Genomic DNA, 22,115 nt, shown 5'->3' on the forward strand with positions numbered 1-22,115 from the left:
GCAGATGTTGGAGAATCTGAGATAACAAGGTGTAGAGCTGGATGAACGCAGCAGGCCAAGCAGCATCAGAGGAGCAGGAAGGTTGACGTTTCGGGCCTAGACCCTTCTTCAGAAAAATGAAGAAGGGTCTAGGCCTGAAACGTCAGCCTTCCTGCTCCTCTGATGCTGCTTGGCCTGCTGTGTTCATTCAGCTCTACACCTTGTTATCGCAGATTCTCCAGCATCTGCAGTTCCTGCTATCCCAGGATCAGAATTCTGATCAGTTTGGAACAGGGGTTGCTGTAGTATTGTTTCTTAGTTTCAATTAATTCACTTTTTTCATTCTTGGTGGCACAATGTAAGTGAAGTCAGGATCAGGGTGGGGGGATGAGTGGAGATGCGGGGTTTAGGGAACCTTCCTAAATTTTCAGAACAGGGGAAGGTACAGTAAGATTAATTGAAAAAGAGGTTGACTTAGATGCTAAGTAAGTTCGTGCAAAAAAAAGTCTTTTCCACCTGGAAAAATGGGGTTTTCTTATATGCCATCTACTGTTTTGGATACTGTTGAGGGGATTGGCACTCTTAGGGGATAACAGCAGCAGCCAAATTCATGGCACTATAGTTGGCTCTGCTGCAGAGGGAGGGAGAAACAGGCATAGAAATGCTAAAGTTATAGGTGATTCAATAGTCACAAACAAGAGTCCAGAATGGTGTGTTTTCTCCCTGGTGCTAGGGTCCTGAATGCCTCAGAGTAGTTGCAGGACACTCTGGAAGGGGCGGGTAAACAGCCAGTTGTCGTGGTACAAGTTGGTACTAACGACATGGGTTATAAAAAGGATAAGGTCCTAAAAGAAGAATATCGAGAGCTAGGAAGAAAGTTGAAACGTAGGACCTCAAAGGTAGTTATCTTGGGATGTTGTCGGTGCCAAGAGCTAGTCCGAATAGAAACAGCAGGATATATCGGAGGAACATGTGGCTGAAAAGATGGTGTGAGGGGAAGGGTTTCAAATTCATGGAGCATTGCGACTGGTTCTGAGGGAGGTGGGACCTGTACAAACTGGATGGATTACACCAGGCTGGGACTGATGTCCAGGGGGGTGGGTACTGGTAGAGTGGTTTAGACTAGTGATTTAAACTACTGATGGGAACCAGTGGTGTTGGGCGTAGACGCAGAAATTGAGAAAGATATAGAAAACAAAGCAAACATGACTAAGAACAAGAACAGGCAGGAAAACGCTACTGAAAAGAGCAGGGGAGGCGGTTTGAAATGCACATGTTTCAATGTGAGAAGTATGTTAGGCAATGTACATGAACTGAGAGCTTTGGTTAATACTTGGAACTATGACATTATTGAGATTACAGAGACTTGGCTGAAAGAGGGACAGGACAGGCAGCTGAATGTTCCAGGAGTTAGATGTTTCAGGAGTGATAGAAGGGGATGGAAAAGGGGTGGGGGAAATTGCATTACTCGTAAAGGATTATCTCACAGCTGTACTGAGCGAGGATACATCAGAGGACTCATGCAGCAAGTCAATATGGGTAGAACTAAGGAATAGGAAAGGTGAAATCACAATGCTGGGGGTATTCTACAGGGCTCCCAATAACCAGTGGGAGATAGAGGAGAAAATATATAGACAGATTTTGGAAAGATGTAAAAACAGCAGGGTTGCTATGGTGGGTGATTTTTAACATCCCCTATATTGACTGGGACTCACTTTGTGTTAGGGCTTGGAATGAGGCAGAATTTGTAAGGACCATTCAGGAGGGTTTCTTGACACAGTATGTAAACAGTCCAACCAGGGAAGGGATTATACTGGACCTGGTTTTGGGAAATTAGCCTGGACAGGTGAGTGAGGTTTCAGTGGGGGAGCATTTTGGGAGTAGTGACCATAGTACTGGAAGTTTTCAGATACTCATGGATAGGGATAACAGCAGTCCTTGGGTGAAGGTGTTAAATTGGGGCAAGGTAAACTACAATATTATACAGGAACTGGAGAATTTTGATTGGAGGTGGCTGTTTCAGAGTAAATCCACATCAGACATGTAGGAGTATTTCAAGCAGCAGTCGATAAGAGTTCAGGAGTGGTATGTTCCTGCGACAATGAAGAATAGGTATGGCAGGTTACATGAACCTTGGATGACCAGGGATATTATGACCTTGGTCAAAAGAAAAAGGAAGCAAACATAAAGTCTAGGAGGATGGGAACTGATGAAACCCTTAAAGTATATAAGGAAAGTAGGAAAGAGCTTAAATGAGGAATTAGAAGGGCTAAAAGGGTTCATGAGAAGTTGTTAGCAAACAGGATTAAGGAGAATCCCAAGACTTTTATACATATATAAAAAGCATGAAGGTATCTAGAGAAAGGGTTGGCCCACTCAAAGACATAGGAGGGAATCTGTGTGTGAGGTGAGAAGAGGTACGTGAGGTCCTAAATGAATACTTTGTGTCGGTATTCACCAGAGAGAAGGGACTGGTGGAAGATGATCTCAGGAAAGGGAGTGTCGAATTTCTAAGTCAAGTTGCTATTAAAAAGGAGGGGGCGTTGTGAGTCTTGAGAAGTATTAAGGTAGATAAGTCCTTGCGTCCTGATGGGATCTATCCCAGAATATTGAGGGAAGCAAGATAACAAATTGCTGGAGCACTGACGGACATCTTTGTATTCTGTTTGACCACAGGTGAGGCCCCAGAGGACTGGAGAACAGCTAATGTTTTCCCATTGTTTAAGAAGGGTAGTAGGGATAATCCAGGAAATTACAGGCCTGTGAGCTTCACATCAGTGGTAGGGAAATTATTGGAAAAGTTTCTCAGGGACAAGATCTATACGCATTTAGAAGCAAATGGACTAATTAGCGATAGACAGAATGGTTTTGTGTGGGGGAGGTTGTGCCTCACTAACTTGATTGAGTTTTTGAGGACGTGATGATTGATGAGGAAGAAACAGTGATATTGTCGACATGGACTTCAGTAAAGCCTTTGACAAGATCCCTCATGGCAGACTGGTATAAAAGGTGGAGTTGCATGGTATCAGGGGTGAGCTGGCAAGATGGATACAGAACTGACTTAGTTATAGGAGACAGAGGGTAGCGGTGAAAGGATGCATTTTGGAATGGAGGGTTACGACTAGTCGTGTTCCACAGGGATCAGTGCTTGGACCTCTGTTATTCGTGCTTTACATAAATGATTTGGAGGAAAACGTCTAATTGGTAAGTTGGGGGATGATAAAGAGATTGGTGGAGTTGCAGATAGTGAGGGGGATGGTCAGAGCTTACAGCAGGTAATAGATCAGTTGGAGGCATGGGCAGAAAAATGGGAGATGGAGTTTAATCCAGACAAATGAGAGGTGATGCGTTTTGAAAGGTCAAGTACAGGAGGAAATTATACAGTGAATGGCAGAACCTTTAAGAGTATTGACATGCAAAGGGATCTGGGTGGGCAGGTCACAGATCACTGAAGGTGACAGCGCAGGTAGATAAGGTAGTAAAACAGCCTATGGCATGCCTACCTTCATTGGAAGGGGCATTGTATAATGATAGACAAGTTATGTTGCAGCTTTATAGAACTTTAGTTAGATCACACGTGGAATCTTGATTTCAGTTCTGGTCACCACACTACCAGTGGATGTGGATGCTTTGGAGAGGGTACAGAAAAGGCTTACCAGAATGTTGCCTGGTTTGGGGGATTTTAGCTATAAAGATAAGTTGGATAGACTGGGTTTGTTTTCACTGGAATGCAGGAGGTGGAAGGGCGACCTGATAGAAATTTATAAGATTGTGAATGACATGGATGGAATGGAAAGTACGAGGCTTTTTGACAGGGTGGAGGGGTCAATTACTAGGGGATACAGGTTCAAGATGTGGGGGGTGGTGTTTAAAAGAGATGTGCAAGGCAAGTTTTTCACACAAAGGGTGTTGAGTGCCTGGAACGCACATCCAGAGGAGGTGGTGGAAGCAGACACAATAGCAGTACTCAAGAAGCACCTGGTCGAATACACAAACAGGAAGGGAACAGAGAGATATGGATCCTGTAAGCGAAGACAGTTTAATATGGAAGGGTAAAATGTGTCGGCACAGATTTGGAGAGACGAAGAGCCTGTTCCTATGCTATATTGTTCTTTGTTCTCATCTATAGTACTTTTATGGAGAATTCATTTGGTGTTTACAGCACAGACATGGACCATTTGGCCCAACAGAGCCCGACTATTGCTTTTGCTCTACTAAGCCTCCTCCCACCATTCTTAACCTACCTTAGCAACATATTCTTCTATTCCTTTCTTCTTCATGTGCTTATATTTGTTTTCCCTCAAATGTGTTTATTCTCTTTGACTCAACTATTTTTGTGGTAGTCTTTCGATTTCTCCTGAATTCTCAGATGAATTTATCAATGATCATCTTATATTTATAAGCTCTAGTTCAGGTCTTGCCTAAAAATGGAAACATCTTCCCTATATCTTTCCTCATAAAGCATTTCAATCTTTGTAGAGTCATAGAGAAATACAGCATGGAAACAGACCCTTTGGTCCAACCAGTCCATGCTGACCATAATCCCAAACTAAACTAGTCCCACCTGCCTGCACTTGGCCCATATCCCTCCAAACATTTATTATTCATGTACTTATCTAAAAGTCTTTTAAATCTTGTAACTGTATCTGCATCCACCATTTCCTCTAGATGTTAATTCCACAAACAAATCACTCTCTGTGTAAAAAAAATTCCCCTCAGGCCTTTTTAAAGTCTTTCTCCTGTCACCATAAAAATATATCTCCTAGTCTTGAAATCCCCACCCTAGGGAAAAGACACCTTATCTATATCTCTCATAAAGCTCTAAAAGGTCACCCCTCAATCTCCTATGCTCCATTGAGAAAGGTCCCAGCCTATTCAGCCTCTTCTTGTAACTCAAACGCTCCATTCTCGGCAACATCCTGGTAAATTTATTCTGAATCCTCTCCACCTTAATAATATCCCTCCTATAATTGGGCGACAGAACTGGACACAGTACTCCAGAAGAAGCCTCACCAGCATCTTGTACAACCTCAACATAACGTCCCAACTCCTATACTCAAAGGTCTGAGCAATGAAGGCAAGTGTGCTAAATGCCTTCTTCACCACCACCCAGTCTATATGTGATGCAAGCTCCAAAGAATTGTGCACCTGAACCCCTAGGTCTCTCTGTTCTACAACATTATCCAAGGGACTCCTTTTACTTGTATAAGTCATGCCCTTGTTTGTTTTACCAAAATGCAAGACCTCGCATTTATCTAAATTAACCTGCATCCGCCACTCCTCAGCCCATTGACCCAATTGATCAAGATCTCTTAGTAATCTCAGATAACTTTCTTCACTGTTCACCATACCACCAATTTTGATGTCATCTGCAAACTTACTAACCAAGCCTTCTATACTCTCATCTAAATCATTTATATAAATGACAAACAGGAGTGGACCCAGAAGTGCTCCCTGTGAAACACCGCTGGTCACAGGTCTATGATAGCCTTATGTATCAGCTCTGTATCATTCTAGTAAAACTAGGGACATTGTAAGAAACTAAGGCAGCTTTGAAACCAATTATGAAAGAATTTTTGAGTCATAAATTGACTGATTCTATTGGTGTAGAAAGAAGAAAGTCGTGTTTACGTTCTGGAATAGGAACTCACCCACACAGATGGAGCCTTCCAAAGTGGATTACCTCTCTTTTCCAACCCTGGGTGGTACCAGCATAATACGTACTGCTGGGATGGAGTTCAGTAGAACAGAGTGCACTGATGTGACCGCTGCTATAGCAGAGTGGCAGAAGCAAGTGCCATGTGGCTCCAAAATCCCGTGAGAACTCCAATCTAATAGGATCTAAGGCTGAACTATCTGTATTGCATCCAACATTAATCTGAAATCATAAGGGAAATAGACATCACAAATGGAAATAATTTAAGTTTACATTTCTTTCACTGATAATAAAGATTTTACATATTTCTGTTGAAGTATGGTAAGTCTGAACAATTACTCTCACATAGTTTTCAATTGGCTTGCCACAAGGTTTCGGTCCAACAAATATGAATTGGAATTTTGAAATATTCTTAAAAGAGCTCTTTTATTAAATCTTCTAGCTGTGTTGTTACCAAGATAAAATATATGTATACGCATTGTGCAGTATTCATCATTGATTCTATATTACAAGTGTATCATTTTTAGCTACAAGAAATTATTGGCAATATTAGCTGAATGATGTTTTGTTTGGTACTCCACGTCTTTCAAAAAAAAATTAACTGGGGTATTTTAAATGGGTTAATACCTTTGTTGTTTTTGGTTTACCCATTTTACTCTAAATATTTATGGGCTGTGTTACAGATTGGTCTAAGGAGGTGTCCACTGTCTTCCAGCATGTCTTTTTGGCCTAGCAAAGTAAAGCAGTGAGCCTAGGATATTGAGAAGACATTCTGTTTCAGACAACTTTAGCGGCTGTTTATATTTTGTTCCTCTTTCAGACTGCAGAACTTTGCGTTATGTGGGTTCTGCAGGTGGGAACAATCTAGAAACCTCTCGTGGTAGTCGCCAGGATCTGAACCTAAATAATGTGTTTAATGTTCACAAAATAGGTTTTGCACAGCTGAATTTCTAAGTCGTCAGTTCTCATGATACAGTCCAATGGTCAAGAGATTAGTTTCTGAGGACTCCTCTTGAGGTTTCCTTGGGGGATACTTTCATTGTTACTAACTTCTTTATTTGGTGATGCAGTGTCATTGCAGCATCAGCTTTGATATTTGTGCTAATGCAATGGCTATTTGGGTTTCATGGAAGCAGAATTTGAAGAATTCAACAACAACCTCAATAATATATGACAACTATATGAAACTTAAAACCCCAAAACACAAGGAAAACATTAATTTCAAACATCGCCATATTTAAATCAGCATGAAATAACAGGCATAGGTTACCGGTAAATGTTTCTTTTAAAAATAACTAACAAATGCCTATGCACAAAATGCTATCATCATAAACACTTTTCACAGACTTGTGTGGTCATAGCTAAACAATTTCATTTTTTTATCAAATCAATCATTGCATTCTAAGAAATTTGTAGTACGTTACAGGTGTGATAAAGTCATAGAATCATAGATGACACATACATGGCAAAAGCTAGGGGCAAAGTGAGTTTTCACACAGAACAGGCCCCTCTTCTGTGGTCCTGCTTGCTCCAGCCCATCTTCTTCCAGTCCCTCTGCCTCTGGCCCCTCCATCTCCGGGCCCACAGCCTTCAACCTGTCTGCATCTGGCCCCAGCAGATTTGCTTACTGCTGCAACTCACCTTATCACTGGTCCTCCAATCACACACTGCTTCCCTCCCACTTTGCTGGCCAATAGGTTCACTATGAGCCTATCAGGCACGAATTTTCCCTGTTCAGAAGAAGGGTCACCGGATCTGAAATGTTAATTCTATTTTCTCTCTGCAGATGCTGCCAGATCTACTGAGTGTTTTTTTAGCAATTTCTGTTTTTGTTTCTGATTTCCAGCAGGGCAGCATGGTGGCTCAGTGGTTGGCATTGCTACCTCACAGCACCAGATTCCAGCTTCAGGCGACTGTCTGTGTGCTGTTTGTGGATTCTCCCCATGTCTGCGTGGATTTCCTCTGGGTGCTCTTGTTCCCTCCCACAGTCCAAAGATGTGAAGGTTAGGTGGATTGGCCATGTTAAATTGTCCCGTAGTGTTAGGTGGGTCAGCCATGCGTGGGGTACTCTTTGAAGGATTGGTGTGGACTTGATGATCTGAATAGCCTGCTTCCACACTGTAGGGAATCATCTGCAGTTCTTTCCGTTTTTTGTGAATTTTCTCTGACTAGTCATCTCCATTATTGAATTGTCCTGGGTAATTTGGCCACTTTTGGTGATGAATTTGCCTGCTGCCCTCAAATATTTTTAGAGTTGATATGCTCCCTATGTAATTCTAACCTCAGTGTTGTGACATGTGGAAAAAAGGTGGTGAACTTAACAGCCTGAGGCAGAAGTAAGTATCTCCAATTGTTGTTACCTCAAACTGAACAATGGTATTCTCATTGACATCCAGATCGCGAGTAGTAATGGAATGTTCCCCAACTACGTTTGACACAAAGACGATGGCGGAATCTTCCTCCCTTGACAATGGAGAAACAAACCAAAATATCAAAGCTGCACACTGACAAGTAAATCAAAACTATACAAAGGGAGGGCCTGGTCACTGCAATCAAATCAATTGACAGCAATGCTATAATAATACTGCTTCAAAGCAGTGGCCTGTAAATTTAATGGGAAGCCAGGAGAAACACACTTTCTCCTCCTGGCTCCACTACACATTAAGTAGAAGGTCTCTGCAAAATACCTGAGAATACTGTTGTGATGAGTTGATAGAAAATGATAGAAAAGAGCCTGATCCAGGTATTTTAAAACCATGAGATAACAAGGTGTAGAGCTGGATGAACACAGCGGGCCAAGCAGCATCAGAGGAGCAGGAAAGCTGACGTTTCGGGTCTAGACCCTTCTTCAGAAATGGGGGAGGGGAAGGGGATTTTGAAATAAATAGAGAGGGGGGGTGGCGGATGGAAGGTGGATAAAGGAGCAAATTGGTGGAGAGGAGACGGACAGCTCAAGGAGGCGGGGATAAGTGTAGGTGGGGAGTTAGGATGGGTGTTGGTCAGTCAAGGGAAGAAGGACAGGTCAAGGAGGCAGGGATGAGGCTGGTAGGTAGGAGGTGGGGGTGGGGGTGGGGGTTGGTCAGTGAGGTGGGAGGAGCGGATAGGTGGGAGAAAAGACAGACAGGTCAAGGAGGTGGGGACAAGCTGGGCTGGTTTTGGGATGATGTTAGGGGTGGAGAGATTTTGAAGCTTGTGAAGTCCACATTGATACCATTGGGCTGCAGGGTGCCCAAGCGAAATATGAGGTGCTGTTCCTGCAATCTTCGGGTGGCATCGTTGTGGCACTGGAGGAGGCCCAAGATGGACATGTCGTCCAAGGAGTGGGAGGGGGAGTTGAAATGGTTGACATATCGTCCAAGGAGTGGGACGGGGAGTTGAAGTGGCTGACATTTTAAAAGTATGAACAGGTTTTGGCATTGATGTACTTCAAGACCAAGTTTGCTTTCTATTACAACGTCACAGTTCTTTGGTGTTCAGCACAATAGATTTTCCCATTACTAAATGAATTATGCCAAGTCATTTAGTAATTTAAATATATTTTACAAAATAATTACTTATTGTGAAGGATGTTATGTTGAACAACGGTTTCAGAATAGTCACATTAAAGAAATCAACCGTAACCATCAATAAGAAGAACTTGTATTTATATACTGCCTTTAACATAGGAAACATCCAATGACCTTTCACAGGAATGTAATCAGACAAAATTTGACGCTGAGCCACATAAGCAGAAATTTGAGTTCAGAGGTAGAGTTAAGAAGCATCTTGAAGGAGGAGACTTAGAAAGGAGAGAGAGTGGGCGTGGACATTATAGTGTTTTGCCTAGCCTTTGGTTTAGCTTATGAGAACTTTACACCGACAACAAGCGATAACGTCATCCATAGGCAAAGTGCTTATTCTTACCTGGCTCCTTTTGATACATAGGGACAATAGAGGCCAATGTTTCCACCAGGGTAGAAGAACCAGTTCTCCTCTTTGGGTCCGTAATCAAATGTATCCAACAATATGCCGGGATTGTTCTGATTATTCCCATCAATAATGAGGTCATCGATGATCCAGATTTCTTCCTTTTTCCCTTTGTCATTGAACAGAAAATCATAAAGGAGTTGACTTCAATTTCTTGGCAGTCAAACAAACTGCTTATTGTGCAACTTAATTAGAAATCCAATTTTAATTCTGTGCAATTTTATAACTATGTATTGAAGCATAATTATTTCTCTTTCTATTCCATCTTTAACCAATTCAGATTTCCATAAAAATAAAGCAAACCATTTCATTCAGTACTTTCTTAAAGATTTTTAAATGCTGATGCAAGATCTAGATTTGCTGCCAATCCAACATTCTTATCATTGTACACAAAAGCTATCATAGTCAAAGAATGAGATATAAAGGTCAATGAACACAAATCTACTTTAACTTACCTTCCTTAATTTTAATCAGTAGTCAAAATAAAAATTATTTTACAAATCCAACTATACTATTATTCATTAAGGTTTAACATTTTCAGTGACAGTACAATAATCTGGAAATCAGATCATGTTTATAAAATCATTGTGATATTATTTACTAAGTTAAGAAGATGGGTGATTTGCTTTCTAGCACTGGAATAAATGCAGAACTGACTAGGTAAGATGTTATGGTACCAATCATACTAACATTAGCTATTTTCTGCCTCTGAATGTGGTATTTTAATAGGGTTATGTTTTATGAAGCCAATTTGTTTGGGTTCTTGACCATTTTATGCATGAATGAAATGGGGAGCTGGAGTTGCATCTGATGTGCAGTGTCTTTGTGCTCCTCAAAGAAATATTCCAAAGTTCAGTTTGGTCACTGCAACATTTGAGAAATGGAAATGTAACAAAATGGCTCTTTGAAATAGGGTGCAGACAATGCTGGGGCAAAATCGAGTGATCTTTAATCTGCACCTGCCTGTGCTGTTCAAAACCAGATCATTTACTAAAGACAGGAAGCATAAACACTAACATTAACAGGAAAAAAAATTGTCTGTAATCCTTCCATGTATTCAACCTCAAATACCTTATAAGTTATCAATTATAAGTAATAAGAACATCAAATAGAACATGTGTTCTGGAAATCAACATTGATTCTGTAAGCTTTTAGCAAATTGACTGAATTAATTGCCACTAAAAATGGAAGTTGAGCTCTCTGAGGGACCCCAGAGCTATTCAACAATGAGGCATCTAAACATGATTCCAGCTTGTTACCTTCATTGTGGGGCTGCCAGAGGCGGAATCGAGTTGCATTGGTCTGGGCTGTGTGTGGTAAAGGAACGTTAATAAAGAGGATCGCTGTTGTCTGAGGGAAGTAGAATTCATCCATCAAATGCCAGGTTATGCCACCATTGATGGAATACTGCAGCAGTACAGAATGTGACCGATCAGGGACACCTGAATCAAAACACAGAATTGGGGACAAAAAAATTGCCATCAAAACAATTCAGTTAAAAGCATATATAGTAATTAGATTACCTACAATTGATCATAGATACTAAATACATTTCATTTTAGAAAGCTTCTTAAGTTTAGTTTGAATGCCATAAAATGTCAGTAGCTCCCCACTGAGAAGTCTCACTGAGAGCTGAAGAAGTTCACCACATACGCAATTAGCAACTACAGGAGATTGACTGTTGAAGGCTTTCATGACATAATAACCAATCTGATTACTCCACTCCCCAAATCATGGAAATAACATGGCAAATTTTAGAAACAATTCTCATGATGAAAGTGTATTCCTCAAACTAAGATATCTTTAGACAAATTTTTGAAACCGACACTTTGCATCAGCAACCAGCTGTAGATATTTTGAAATGCATACCATATTGAAATAGCTACTGTGAAATGTAAAGAAGTTTTCTGCCTGAAACCAGTGAATGTATCCTAACAGCACTGTGGATGACCCTACATCCCAAGGACCACAGCAATTCAAGGAGACAGATCACCACCATCTGGGCAATTAGAGATGGGCAATAACAGTATCACTTATATCCTATGAAAGAATGGAAACAATATATGTTGTAACCCAATGGGTTATATATAACACTTCTGTGTAATGTATACACAACAAGGTGACTGTTCTTCCCTGCCCATTCTACCTATGAGAAATGTTGCCTGTAAAACATCTGGACAGTCACTGTTCCAGGTTTCTTGAATTTCCCAAAGAAGTGCCTTCCTGAACTAGACTGTACGACAAGGAAAAAGGCTGAGCTAAAGACCACTGCTGTCACACAAGGGAATCATGGGGGTGGTGGTGGTAGTAGTCGAAAGGGAGCAATCAAGACAGGACCAAAATACAATAAAATGAGAGGAATAAAAATGAATAAAATCCCGTTAAATTAAACAGTAAATTGATGGAAACGTATTCTGGCATTTCAAATTGCAGATGGAATTTAATGTTTTGCGAGGCAACAGAAACAGAAGTGACAAATTTCTTTGCTTTTGGATTCAACATTTAGAGATGACACTAATCACAGAAATTCTTTTGATCTTTATTTATATATAAACTCAGAATAATAATCCAGCATTGATGAGATTTATTCAAAGGGCAAGTTGATACATTTAATTAAAATTGGTCAGCCACATCATGATAGAGAGCGTTATCCCAATCCTATATACACTTTGCATTAATTGGTTGTAGCTCTTTGAAGAACTTATGTGCAATCCATGAAAAAGCATTCCATCTAACGAGAGGTGAAAAAAATCCATCTTGTCACTTGTTTTCAAGTATGTATTAAAATGTTTCCTTTTCTCTGAAGGATTAAGAATATAAATGGGTGTCCAAATGTTGCCATAAATAAATTATTCAGCTCAATTGCTAAATAGTTATCTTGATTCATGGCATGACCCATCTTTCAGTTTAACTTGCTTATACCAGCTTGTTAGTAACAGTTACTCCAGAATTCTCACAGAATTTTCCAGGATTCTCTCCAATATATCTTACCATTAATGCAGAGGATGCTTTTGGGCATTTTCTTTTATTCTAACAATATGTGCTCAGTAATTTCTTGGAACATCTAATTTTCTCTCCTTGTCTCTTTGAGGTTACCTCTTACTATGCGTTAGTGAACAGTCATAGGAAAGGCTATTGATCTTGAGGAGATGCAAGAATGCAGCCTGGCATAAGCTGCCATCAAACATTATCTTCTGTCTCAACCCCCATGAAGATACACCTAATCCTTGCTCAATGTCTTCCTGAAAGCCCAGCACAGGAACGCATCAGGTAAAAGATCAGGAGTGCAAACCTACATCCTTCCTGTCTGATCTAAAATATTAGTATCAGCTCTTGTGCCATTACATCACAGAATAGATATTATGGTCCATGGAGAGGGGGGGGGCAAGTAATATCACATTCATCATTGCTAGTATGAGTGAAGCCTTTGGGCTTGTCAGCAATGCCCTCTGCAATTAATTGACATAATGTTGTAAGTGTTTCATATGGAAGATCTACATTGAGTGAGGTACGGAAAAGCAACTAGTGACAGTGCTACAATAGCCCTAGAGTCAATGATTTCCGGACAGCGTAGAAATGGGCGAGAAAAATTGCAGTGGAACTTTCTGACTTTCCCTTGAGTTACAACAACAATCAGGATTGGTGAAGGATCCAACTTGAAAAATTAGTCTGTGTTTTCCTCTCAGATGCACACTAACCTACAGCATTTATGGCACTTCCTGCTCCATTTCATGTGTTTATTTTATACATATATAGATACTTTATAATATTTGCCACATTGTTTTTATCTTTGCAACACAAGGTCTAAATGTTCCACCTGACAGACACTTTGACCACTTGAGATTCTTTTCAATTTTCGTACTGACAAAAAGAAGATAAACACACCTTTAGCTAAGAACTTGAATGAGAATTGAATGTACAAAGTGTTTATGCACTCGAGGTCCCTGGAAACCAACATCCTCAATCCCTCCTGCAGGAAATAAAGAGATAAATGAGTGGCTTGAACTAATGAGATTGTCGTTGTACAAAAAGCATGCAGATTGCTAACAATATTCCTGCAAAGTGCAATTTAGAAATGAGCTTGAGAATCTGTTGTTACTTTCAAAAATACTGACAAATAATTTGACATGAACAGATATCTTAATTAACTCATCTATATTTATATGTTGAAGGAAACAGTGTCCAATAACACAGTGCAGTGTGTTAAGAGTATGAACACAGTACATCTGCTGTGTCAATTCAACAAAGTGAAAGTAATTTTATTACCATTTAAAATCTAACTTTTGGCAGAAAGTTTACTGCACCCCACAAAGGATTATACTTCATTTACTTTATTTTATTGTCATTGCCTTCTACTTAAAGCCAAAATGACTATGATAAATGAGGTAATCTTTATAGCGATTCTATTAGTCGCCATTGTTGAGAGTGTTGAGGCAGTTGAATTATTTTCTATCAGTCCAGTCTTCAAAAGAGTGATTGTATCTCATGCCTTTTGGGGCAGATGCATGACATGGATTAGTATTTAAATTACACCATTGTTAGGATCTACCAAAATTATATCACACTAATGTGGACAGTAGCTTCTTTATACTGGTCAGGAGCAAAAGCTGCAAATGAAAAAATGATCTATTGAGAGACTTTTTTGTTAAGAGGAAATTAGGCAGAAACAAGGCAGATAAAATAACAGCTCACATTTCATGTTCAAGAGGAAGCTGTCATTTCACAGACTGGTCGGCACCATATGTGCTCTGGAGTATAGTATATGTATAAACTTTAGTTTTCTTTTTTAAGTGACTTTGGATCATTTGTGAAAATTACAATTAAATTTAGACATGTTAGGGTCTTTTTGGATGAAGTTATTAGGTGCGCAATGTTGCATTAACGAAAGCTTCTTTGTCATAAGGTGAAATATAGTGCAGATTTAGACAGCTGTCTAGTAAACACTGATTTAAGGTGGTCTGCTGATGAACAGAAATAAATCTGATTGGGTTCAAACCGGTTCAGAATTTATTAACTCTACAGAGCTACACAAGATATACATTTATTTAAAATTATGCAATATGTTGACATGGAATTATTGTTTATTCATGAGTGAGGAGGGCAACTTTCTTTTGATGCCTGCACCAGAGCTGCCAACTATTTTGAGACACATTAATGATCACTTTTTTTTTGGTGGTAATAATAACGAAATTGTCAGCATTCACAATCATTACTCCATTGAAACTGACAATTTCTGGAGTCTGCGCAGTGTGGAATAATCTGGAAATCCAGAACTTGCTATCAGTGAATGCTTCCAGAAGGTGAATTGTGAAGGTTTCTCCCAACTGCAATTAATGGGAAATCAATAAATTGTTGGAGAATAATCAACTCCTAGCTGTTAAGTCTTGTTGCACAAAACCTTTCAAAATGGTACACCTCGTTGAATGAGATATAACTGGATTTTTAACAGCATGCTAACTTGATAATTAATGCTAAACACATTCACTTGCTACCGAGAAGCAAATTTCACAAATCTGGATGTCAGCTTTTTCTAGATCGAAGATTTCACACATTTTAAAAGTAAATATACATTTAAAAGATTTTTAATGATTAGATTCAGGTGAAATCTAAAGTAAAGATAATAATTTATTGAGCCATCTGAAAATTTAAACTGTAGGGATCAAAATATGTTTTTTCCCCAAGCTATTCTTGAGATTTTTCTTAGAATCATGGCATCATACAATACAGTGGCCCTTCAGCACATCAAATCTGCACCAACAAAATCTGCTCTAAATCTACATCACTTTCCAGCACTTGGCCCATTGCCTTCAATGTTATGACATTTTAAATGCTCATCTAAGTACTTTTTAAAGGTTGTGAGGTATCCTGCCTCAACTACTCTCACAGGCAGGCCAGCATACACTACAGATGCTGGAGTCAGAGATAACACAGTATGGAGCTGGAGGAATGCAGCAGGCCAGGCAGCATCAGAGGAGCAGGAAAGTTGACGTTTCGGGTTGGGAAGAAGGGTCCCGACCCGAAATGTCAACTTTCCTACTCCTCTGATGCTGCCTCGCCTGCTGTGTTCCTCCAGCTCCATACTGTGTTATCTCTCACAGGCAGTACATTCAGATTCAAGGGCTACTTATTCATCCTCACCAAGTCTTCATTAAGTGTGATGCAATCACGTATTTGTGTTGACATATGAGGAATCTGGACTCTCAGAAGCAGAATTAAAAGAATTCATCAATATCCTCAATGATTATCAACATTCCATTAAACTCATAGCCACTGCAAACACACAAGAAAAGATTAAATTTCCTAGCTTTTACAATATTTGAATTGGCATAAGGCACCAAACATAAATTAGCAAAGGTTTTTGTTTCAATAACTGGCATTTTATTTAAAAAAATTTAATTTGCAAAGCATTCATTAGCTGTGGCTTTTAGTTCTCTTTCATTCCAGTTAACCATGGATTTGTTTGTTGACAGGGACCCCATGTCAGCCTCCCTCCTTCTCTGTTTCTCTTCCTCTATCTCCTTTGTAGCCACTTGCTTCTTACCTTTTGTGGCAGATTCTTGCCCCATCCCCTCTCACCAGCCACTAGCCTCATATACCTGGTCTGTATTCCCTAGGTGAGGATTGCTGTCAGTCTTGCCAGGGCAGATGACACTACTAGAGTAAGTGAGCATGCAGGGTCCACAAAATGGTGCCAGAAGATCCTGGCAGAGTCTTCACTATCTTCACCTTCCCACCCCTGCGACCAAATGAGGCATTTAATTGATCTAAGCAGTCACATACTACAGGGCAGATGAGCTACCAGCACTTTTCACCCATTTCTGGGAAGACCACCTTGAGGTGGGAAGGAGTCCGGTACTACACCCCAATTTCTGGCTTTGTTCCTGGTCCAGCCTTCAAATTAACCTCAATAGAATGGACAAAATCCAACCTGCAGTGAGTAAGACAGCAGAAATGTCTCTATTGTGTCACAACTCTATCACCGAATACACCCATCAAGATTCATTGAATTAATGCTGGCAGTCCAGATGAGGAGTTGATACAGGGTGATACATAAACATATAGAGGCAAGAGGTTAAAACATCATTATTAGGGAGAGTGAGGTTGGTATTGATGAAAATATCATAGTCTTAGCTCTCCTTAGCATATTGGTACTGTGTAAAATCAAGTGCATCCAATAATGAGAAGGGTTTAAATGGTCAATAACTGCAGCACAAAGTGTTGTGAGATAAATGATACTACACAGCAAGTCATGAGGTAGGGCTCTTGGTCAAACTTTTTACTGCAGGTTAAAATATCAAAACTATTCTCTTTGCCAAAAGTACAAAGGTCAAGGTCACAAAACTGAGCTCACAACGGGGAACCTGGCTTGCCATCCCTACATAGTGTGAAATGTGACTGTAATCTCCATGCATTTTCAAATACATCCCACTGTTAACAAGAGGAATGGGCTTGTACCTTAGCTTAAACATATTCAACTACAGTGTAAGCAACAATGACAAATTCCTAACCCCTTTAAAGACCAATGCTGTTCCAGATTTGATGATCTCCCCATCCAAGTTCCCTCGCTCTGCTCCAAGAACCTCAGGCCAAATATCAGGGTGTAGTTTCTCATTAAAGTCGTCTTTGAGAATTGATGGCAATGGAAGAAAGGGCACACAGTTACGTCCTCCAAAGCCACTGTCACATCTGAAAGTGAAAGGAAACACCCATCAGAAAATGCAGCAAAATGTGAAAAGGTTGTGGCACAGCATGTCACTTTAACTAGTGAGATAAATATAAAACAGCTAAATATTCAATGATAATGCCTTGTACAGTTTTAGCTAGATTCCCCTATTTTTATGCTCCATCCCCTTTGAAATAAAGGCCAACAGTTAGTTTGCTTTCCCTATTACCTGCTGAACTTGTATAACAGATTCTGGACAATTATGCACAAGAACTCCTAACTGCCTCTATGCTGCAGCTTTCTGCAGTCTTTTCTTCCTGCTAAAGTGCATTACCTTATATTTTCCCACATTATATTCCATCTGACAAATTTTGCCCATTCATGTAACTTTTCTATATTCCTCTACAATTCCTTTCTGTCATCATCACCAATTGCTTCCCACCTTTTTTTTGTCTTCTGTAACTTTGGGTAATGTACATTCATGTTCCTCATTCTGATCCCTGTGGTACTCTACAACTTATAGGCTGCTATCCTGCAAATGCTCCCATTATCTCAACTCTCCATCTTCTATTAGTTAACCAATTCTCTATCCATAATAAAACATTACCCTCAATTCCACGGACACTTATATAGTAGAGTTATATTGGTAACTCATTAGACACCTTTTGGAAATCCAAATATATTACATCCACTGGTTCACCTTCATCTATCATAGTAGTTGCGCCCTCAAAGAATTATATAAAATTTAGATAGCATGATTTCCCCTTCATGAAGCCATGCATACTCTGCATGATTATATTTTGTATTCCTAAATGTTCTGCTATTACATTCTTTATATAAGACTCCAACATTTTACCAATAACAGATGTTAAGCTAACCGATCTGTGGTTACTAGTGTTTTTGTGATCCTCCTTTTCTGAATAAAGATGTTACGTTGGCAGTTTTCCAATCCAGAACCTAAAAGATTTTTGGAAGACTGTTGCCAGTGCAGCCACTATATCTGCTGCCACTTCCTTTAATATCCTAGCATGCAACCCATCTGGTTCAAGGGGCTAATCAGCCTTTAGCCCCATTAATTTCCCTAGGTCCTCTCTCTAGTGATTATTATATGCATTTTCTCCCCTCTTTCCCCCCTTGATTATTTAGTGTTTTTGGAACATTATTAGTATCTTCTGTCATCAAGTCCGATGCAAAGTATCGATTCAATTCCTATGCCATTTTTTGGTTCCCCGTCACCAACCCATGTTCCTCACTCTCAAACTGAATGCTAAATTCAACCATGTTATGATCACTGTTTAATAGGAGATATTTTTAGTCTCAGATTATTTATTAAATTTGTCTCATTACACATTCCCAAATCCATAAAGCCTGATCTCTGGTTTGATCTAGGATCATTTTGTTCTAGGAAACTGTTGCAAATACACTCTGAGCTCGTCCTCATGGACACATCTGCCAATTTGATTTTCCTAATCTACATAAAAGTTAAAGTCACCCATGATTAATATACTGCCTTTTTACATGCCTTTGCTATCTCCTGATTTATTCTTATACATTTATTCCCATACATCTTTCAATCCAAGATCTTTTGCTATTACATTATTTCCATCTCATATTAACAAAGCTAACTCACCAATCTTTCCTTCCTGCCTGGTCCTTTCCATAAGTCACATGCTCCTGAATATTTTGTTCCCAGCTTTAGTCTTCTTATAACCATTTCTGTCTTATGGCAATCAAATTATTTATGATCAATAAAATAATTTAAGATCAGTAAGGTTTGTTTCTTTTTATGCTGTTAATATATTTGTAATGATCTGAATATTACATGCATTTAGATGAAGAGCCACTAATTTTCTCTTTTTATCATTTTGCCACTTTTGACCCTATTTTCTGCTTTTTAAAAATGCTTGTAGATGCCATCCCTTCTGTCCCACTCTGGGTATTATAAAGAGAGATTTGTACCCAATTCCATATTTGGAAGATTGCATCAATAGTGTTGACAGTGCCTTATTCCTTTCCAAGATCCATCTATCGAGAAGGTGTTCCATTGTAGAAAAAAAACACTGGGATTATTGTAGGCTCTTCAACACTTTAAAGTCTTTGTCCAACATGGTAATAAGAAAATACAGCCAACATTTTATTATCCAGCACCTAGAGCCTAGGAATGTACCAGTTGATCAAGAGGTCCACATAATCAATGTAAAACCACACACTAAGTTATGGAAACATAATGCAGGAGCATACACATCACTATTATACTTTATATACAGTATAAATCATAGAAATAATAACGCAACTTTGCATTAAATATAACAGCCTTCTCACTCATATCTTCAACTGACTACTTTGATATCACAGAGATCACAATACTACAGTAAACTTCTGGTATTTGAGATATATAATTTTTGTCAGTTTATCAAGAGTGATGGTTCCTAAAGCGCCAGTTAAAATAGTTTATATTGATCATAATCCATTGGCCTTCATTGAAAAGTTTATAGTTTGGAATGTAAGGCTATTCAGATGGAATCTTTTGTTGCAATCATTTAATAAAAAATCATTCAAACTTCTGGAAAAGATAATGCAATTTCTGATGCACCCATGTGTAAAATTTTGGAATAAGTCAAAGGTTTAAGAAATGCTAAGATTGCATGACCAGTTCGTGATGACAAAGGCCTTCTGCCTGCCAACAATTATGTGATTAGTTCTCAGGTAGCTAAAAGGATTTGGGCTATGAACAAGGTAGTGAGAAGCCTTCAGGCTTCCACCAGCCCAGGAGCTCTCTCTGTTTTCTGCAGTAAAGACCACTTTAAGCCTGTAGGAAATCAATCCGTCTTTCCTTCAGCCATTGCTAATAAGCTGCAATTTATGATTGATAGGTCAGAGAGAACTTTTATTAGTGAACCAGCCACCTGGTTTCTCTTAGAGTCATCCAGTCATAAGCCCATGGAAGCATTGGGAGAAGGATGACTAAGAAGTAGCATAGTAACACAGAAAATAAGAACAGGAGTAGGCCATTCGGCCCCTCAAGCCTGCTCCACCATTCAATATGATCTTGGCTGATCATCCAACTTAGTATCCTGTTCCCACTTTCTCCCCATACCCTTTGATCCCTTTTGTCTTAAGAACTATATCTAACTCTTTCTTGTCAACACACAGTGCTTTGTGGCTGAGAATTCCACAGGCTCACTACTCTCTAAGAGAAGAAATTTCCATCTCAATCCTAAATGGCCTATCCTGTATCCTTAAACTATGACCCCTGGTTCTGGACTCCTGGGTCATCAAGAACATCCTTCCTGCATTTATCCTGTCTGGTTCTGTCAGAATTTTATAGATTTCTGTGAGATTACCCCCCTCATTTTTCTAAACTTCAGTGAATATAGCCCTAACTGATCCTGCCATACCAGGAATCAGTCTGGCAAACCTTTGCTGCACTCCTTCCAAAGCCAGAAAATCCTTTCTCAGGTATAACCAAAGCTACGCAGAATATTGCAGGTATGGTCTCATCAAGACCCTGGACAACTGTAGCAAGGCATTCCTCTTCCTGCATACAAGGATACCTGAGTCTCACTGCACCTCCCTTGTTCTCAATCTATCACCATTTAGATCATAATGTGCCTTCCTGTTTTTTTTTGCTACCAGAATGAATAATCTCACATTTACCAACATTATACTTCATCTACTTTTGTCACTCTCTCAGTTTGTCCAGTTCATGCTGAAGCTTCTCTGCATCCTCCTCAGACTTTATTCTGCCACCCAGCTTTGAGTAGTCTGCAAACTTGGAGATAGTGCATTTAGTTTCCTCATTTAAACCGATAAAATATATTGTGAATAGCTGGGGCCCAAGCACTGATCCCTGACATACCCCACTAATCACTGCCTGTCACTTGGAAAAAGACCTGTTTATCCATTTCCTGTTGCCAACCAGGTCTCTATCCATGTCAGTACACTACCCCAATTCCATGCACTTTAATTTTACATGCTACTCTCTTACGTGGGATCTTGTCAAAAGTTTCTGAAAGTTCAAGTAAACCACATCTATTGACCAGCACAAGAATCATTGAACTGCCTTCTCATTCTTTTCCTCTGTCCATTACATGCGTTATATTTTTCTGTCTCCATGTATAAGTGTAAGGTTTTATTTAATCCCTTATAAAGGGATTAAAGCTTTAATTAGTAGAGTGATATGCTGATGGTTCTTAACTGTTTACCTGGAGCTAGAGTCTAATCATTTCTGATAAATTGCAATTTTTGTTAAGTACTGAAAACTGTTCTGTCAACCCAGGTCTAAAAGACAGTTAAATTGGGGAATTCTGTGTACTTTTAAAAATCTTTAACTTTGGGATGACTGCAGGAAAAGCTGGGCTTGATTTCCAGTGACAATATAATTACCTAAATTGCTGCCCCGCAATGCTGTTAAATTCTTTTACTTTGTAAACCTATGTAGATTCTCTCCAGAACCCACTACCTGTGGTAGCAACTTGAGTAGTGTTCCCTACTAACAGGATGCTGCCAAAAATTGCATAACAAAGTAATGTGTCATATGAATTTCAGTGCCAGCATGATAGTAGGAATACATCAAAGACTGGCAGATTGTATCAAACATCAGTATTTCAACTGTTCATACTACACAAGGTACTGAACATACCCAACCTGCCCATGCTTGCAAAACGCAAAACACAGTGTCCAGCATTGGAAGTGATACTGCAATTAGACAACATTTGTTAAATAAACCAAAGTGTGCTAAGAATTATGCTGACTACCAATTTAAGATTGCCAGTTGAGCTCACAGCATGGCGCACTTGTGCATACTGGAAACTATACATATTAATGCACAGGGCCCTGATGTTTGCAGAC

At 39.5% G+C, this 22,115-nt stretch overlaps 1 protein-coding gene across 1 annotated transcript in view; it reads right to left on the bottom strand.

The window, feature by feature from the left end:
- Nucleotides 1-22,115, bottom strand: part of reln (reelin) — a 294,405-nt gene that overhangs the window by 61,458 nt on the left and 210,832 nt on the right. Inside the window, exons 28-33 of the mRNA XM_048609963.1 lie at nt 17,110-17,287; nt 13,487-13,571; nt 10,861-11,043; nt 9,539-9,710; nt 7,996-8,098; nt 5,631-5,857 (exon numbers count right to left, since the gene is read on the bottom strand). Coding sequence (XP_048465920.1) covers nt 5,631-5,857; nt 7,996-8,098; nt 9,539-9,710; nt 10,861-11,043; nt 13,487-13,571; nt 17,110-17,287 — 948 coding nt within the window. The remainder of the gene's footprint in view (nt 1-5,630; nt 5,858-7,995; nt 8,099-9,538; nt 9,711-10,860; nt 11,044-13,486; nt 13,572-17,109; nt 17,288-22,115) is intronic.

Source organism: Rhincodon typus, chromosome 22 (assembly GCF_021869965.1).
Source record: "Rhincodon typus isolate 14 chromosome 22, sRhiTyp1.1, whole genome shotgun sequence".
Taxonomy (NCBI): domain Eukaryota; kingdom Metazoa; phylum Chordata; class Chondrichthyes; order Orectolobiformes; family Rhincodontidae; genus Rhincodon; species Rhincodon typus.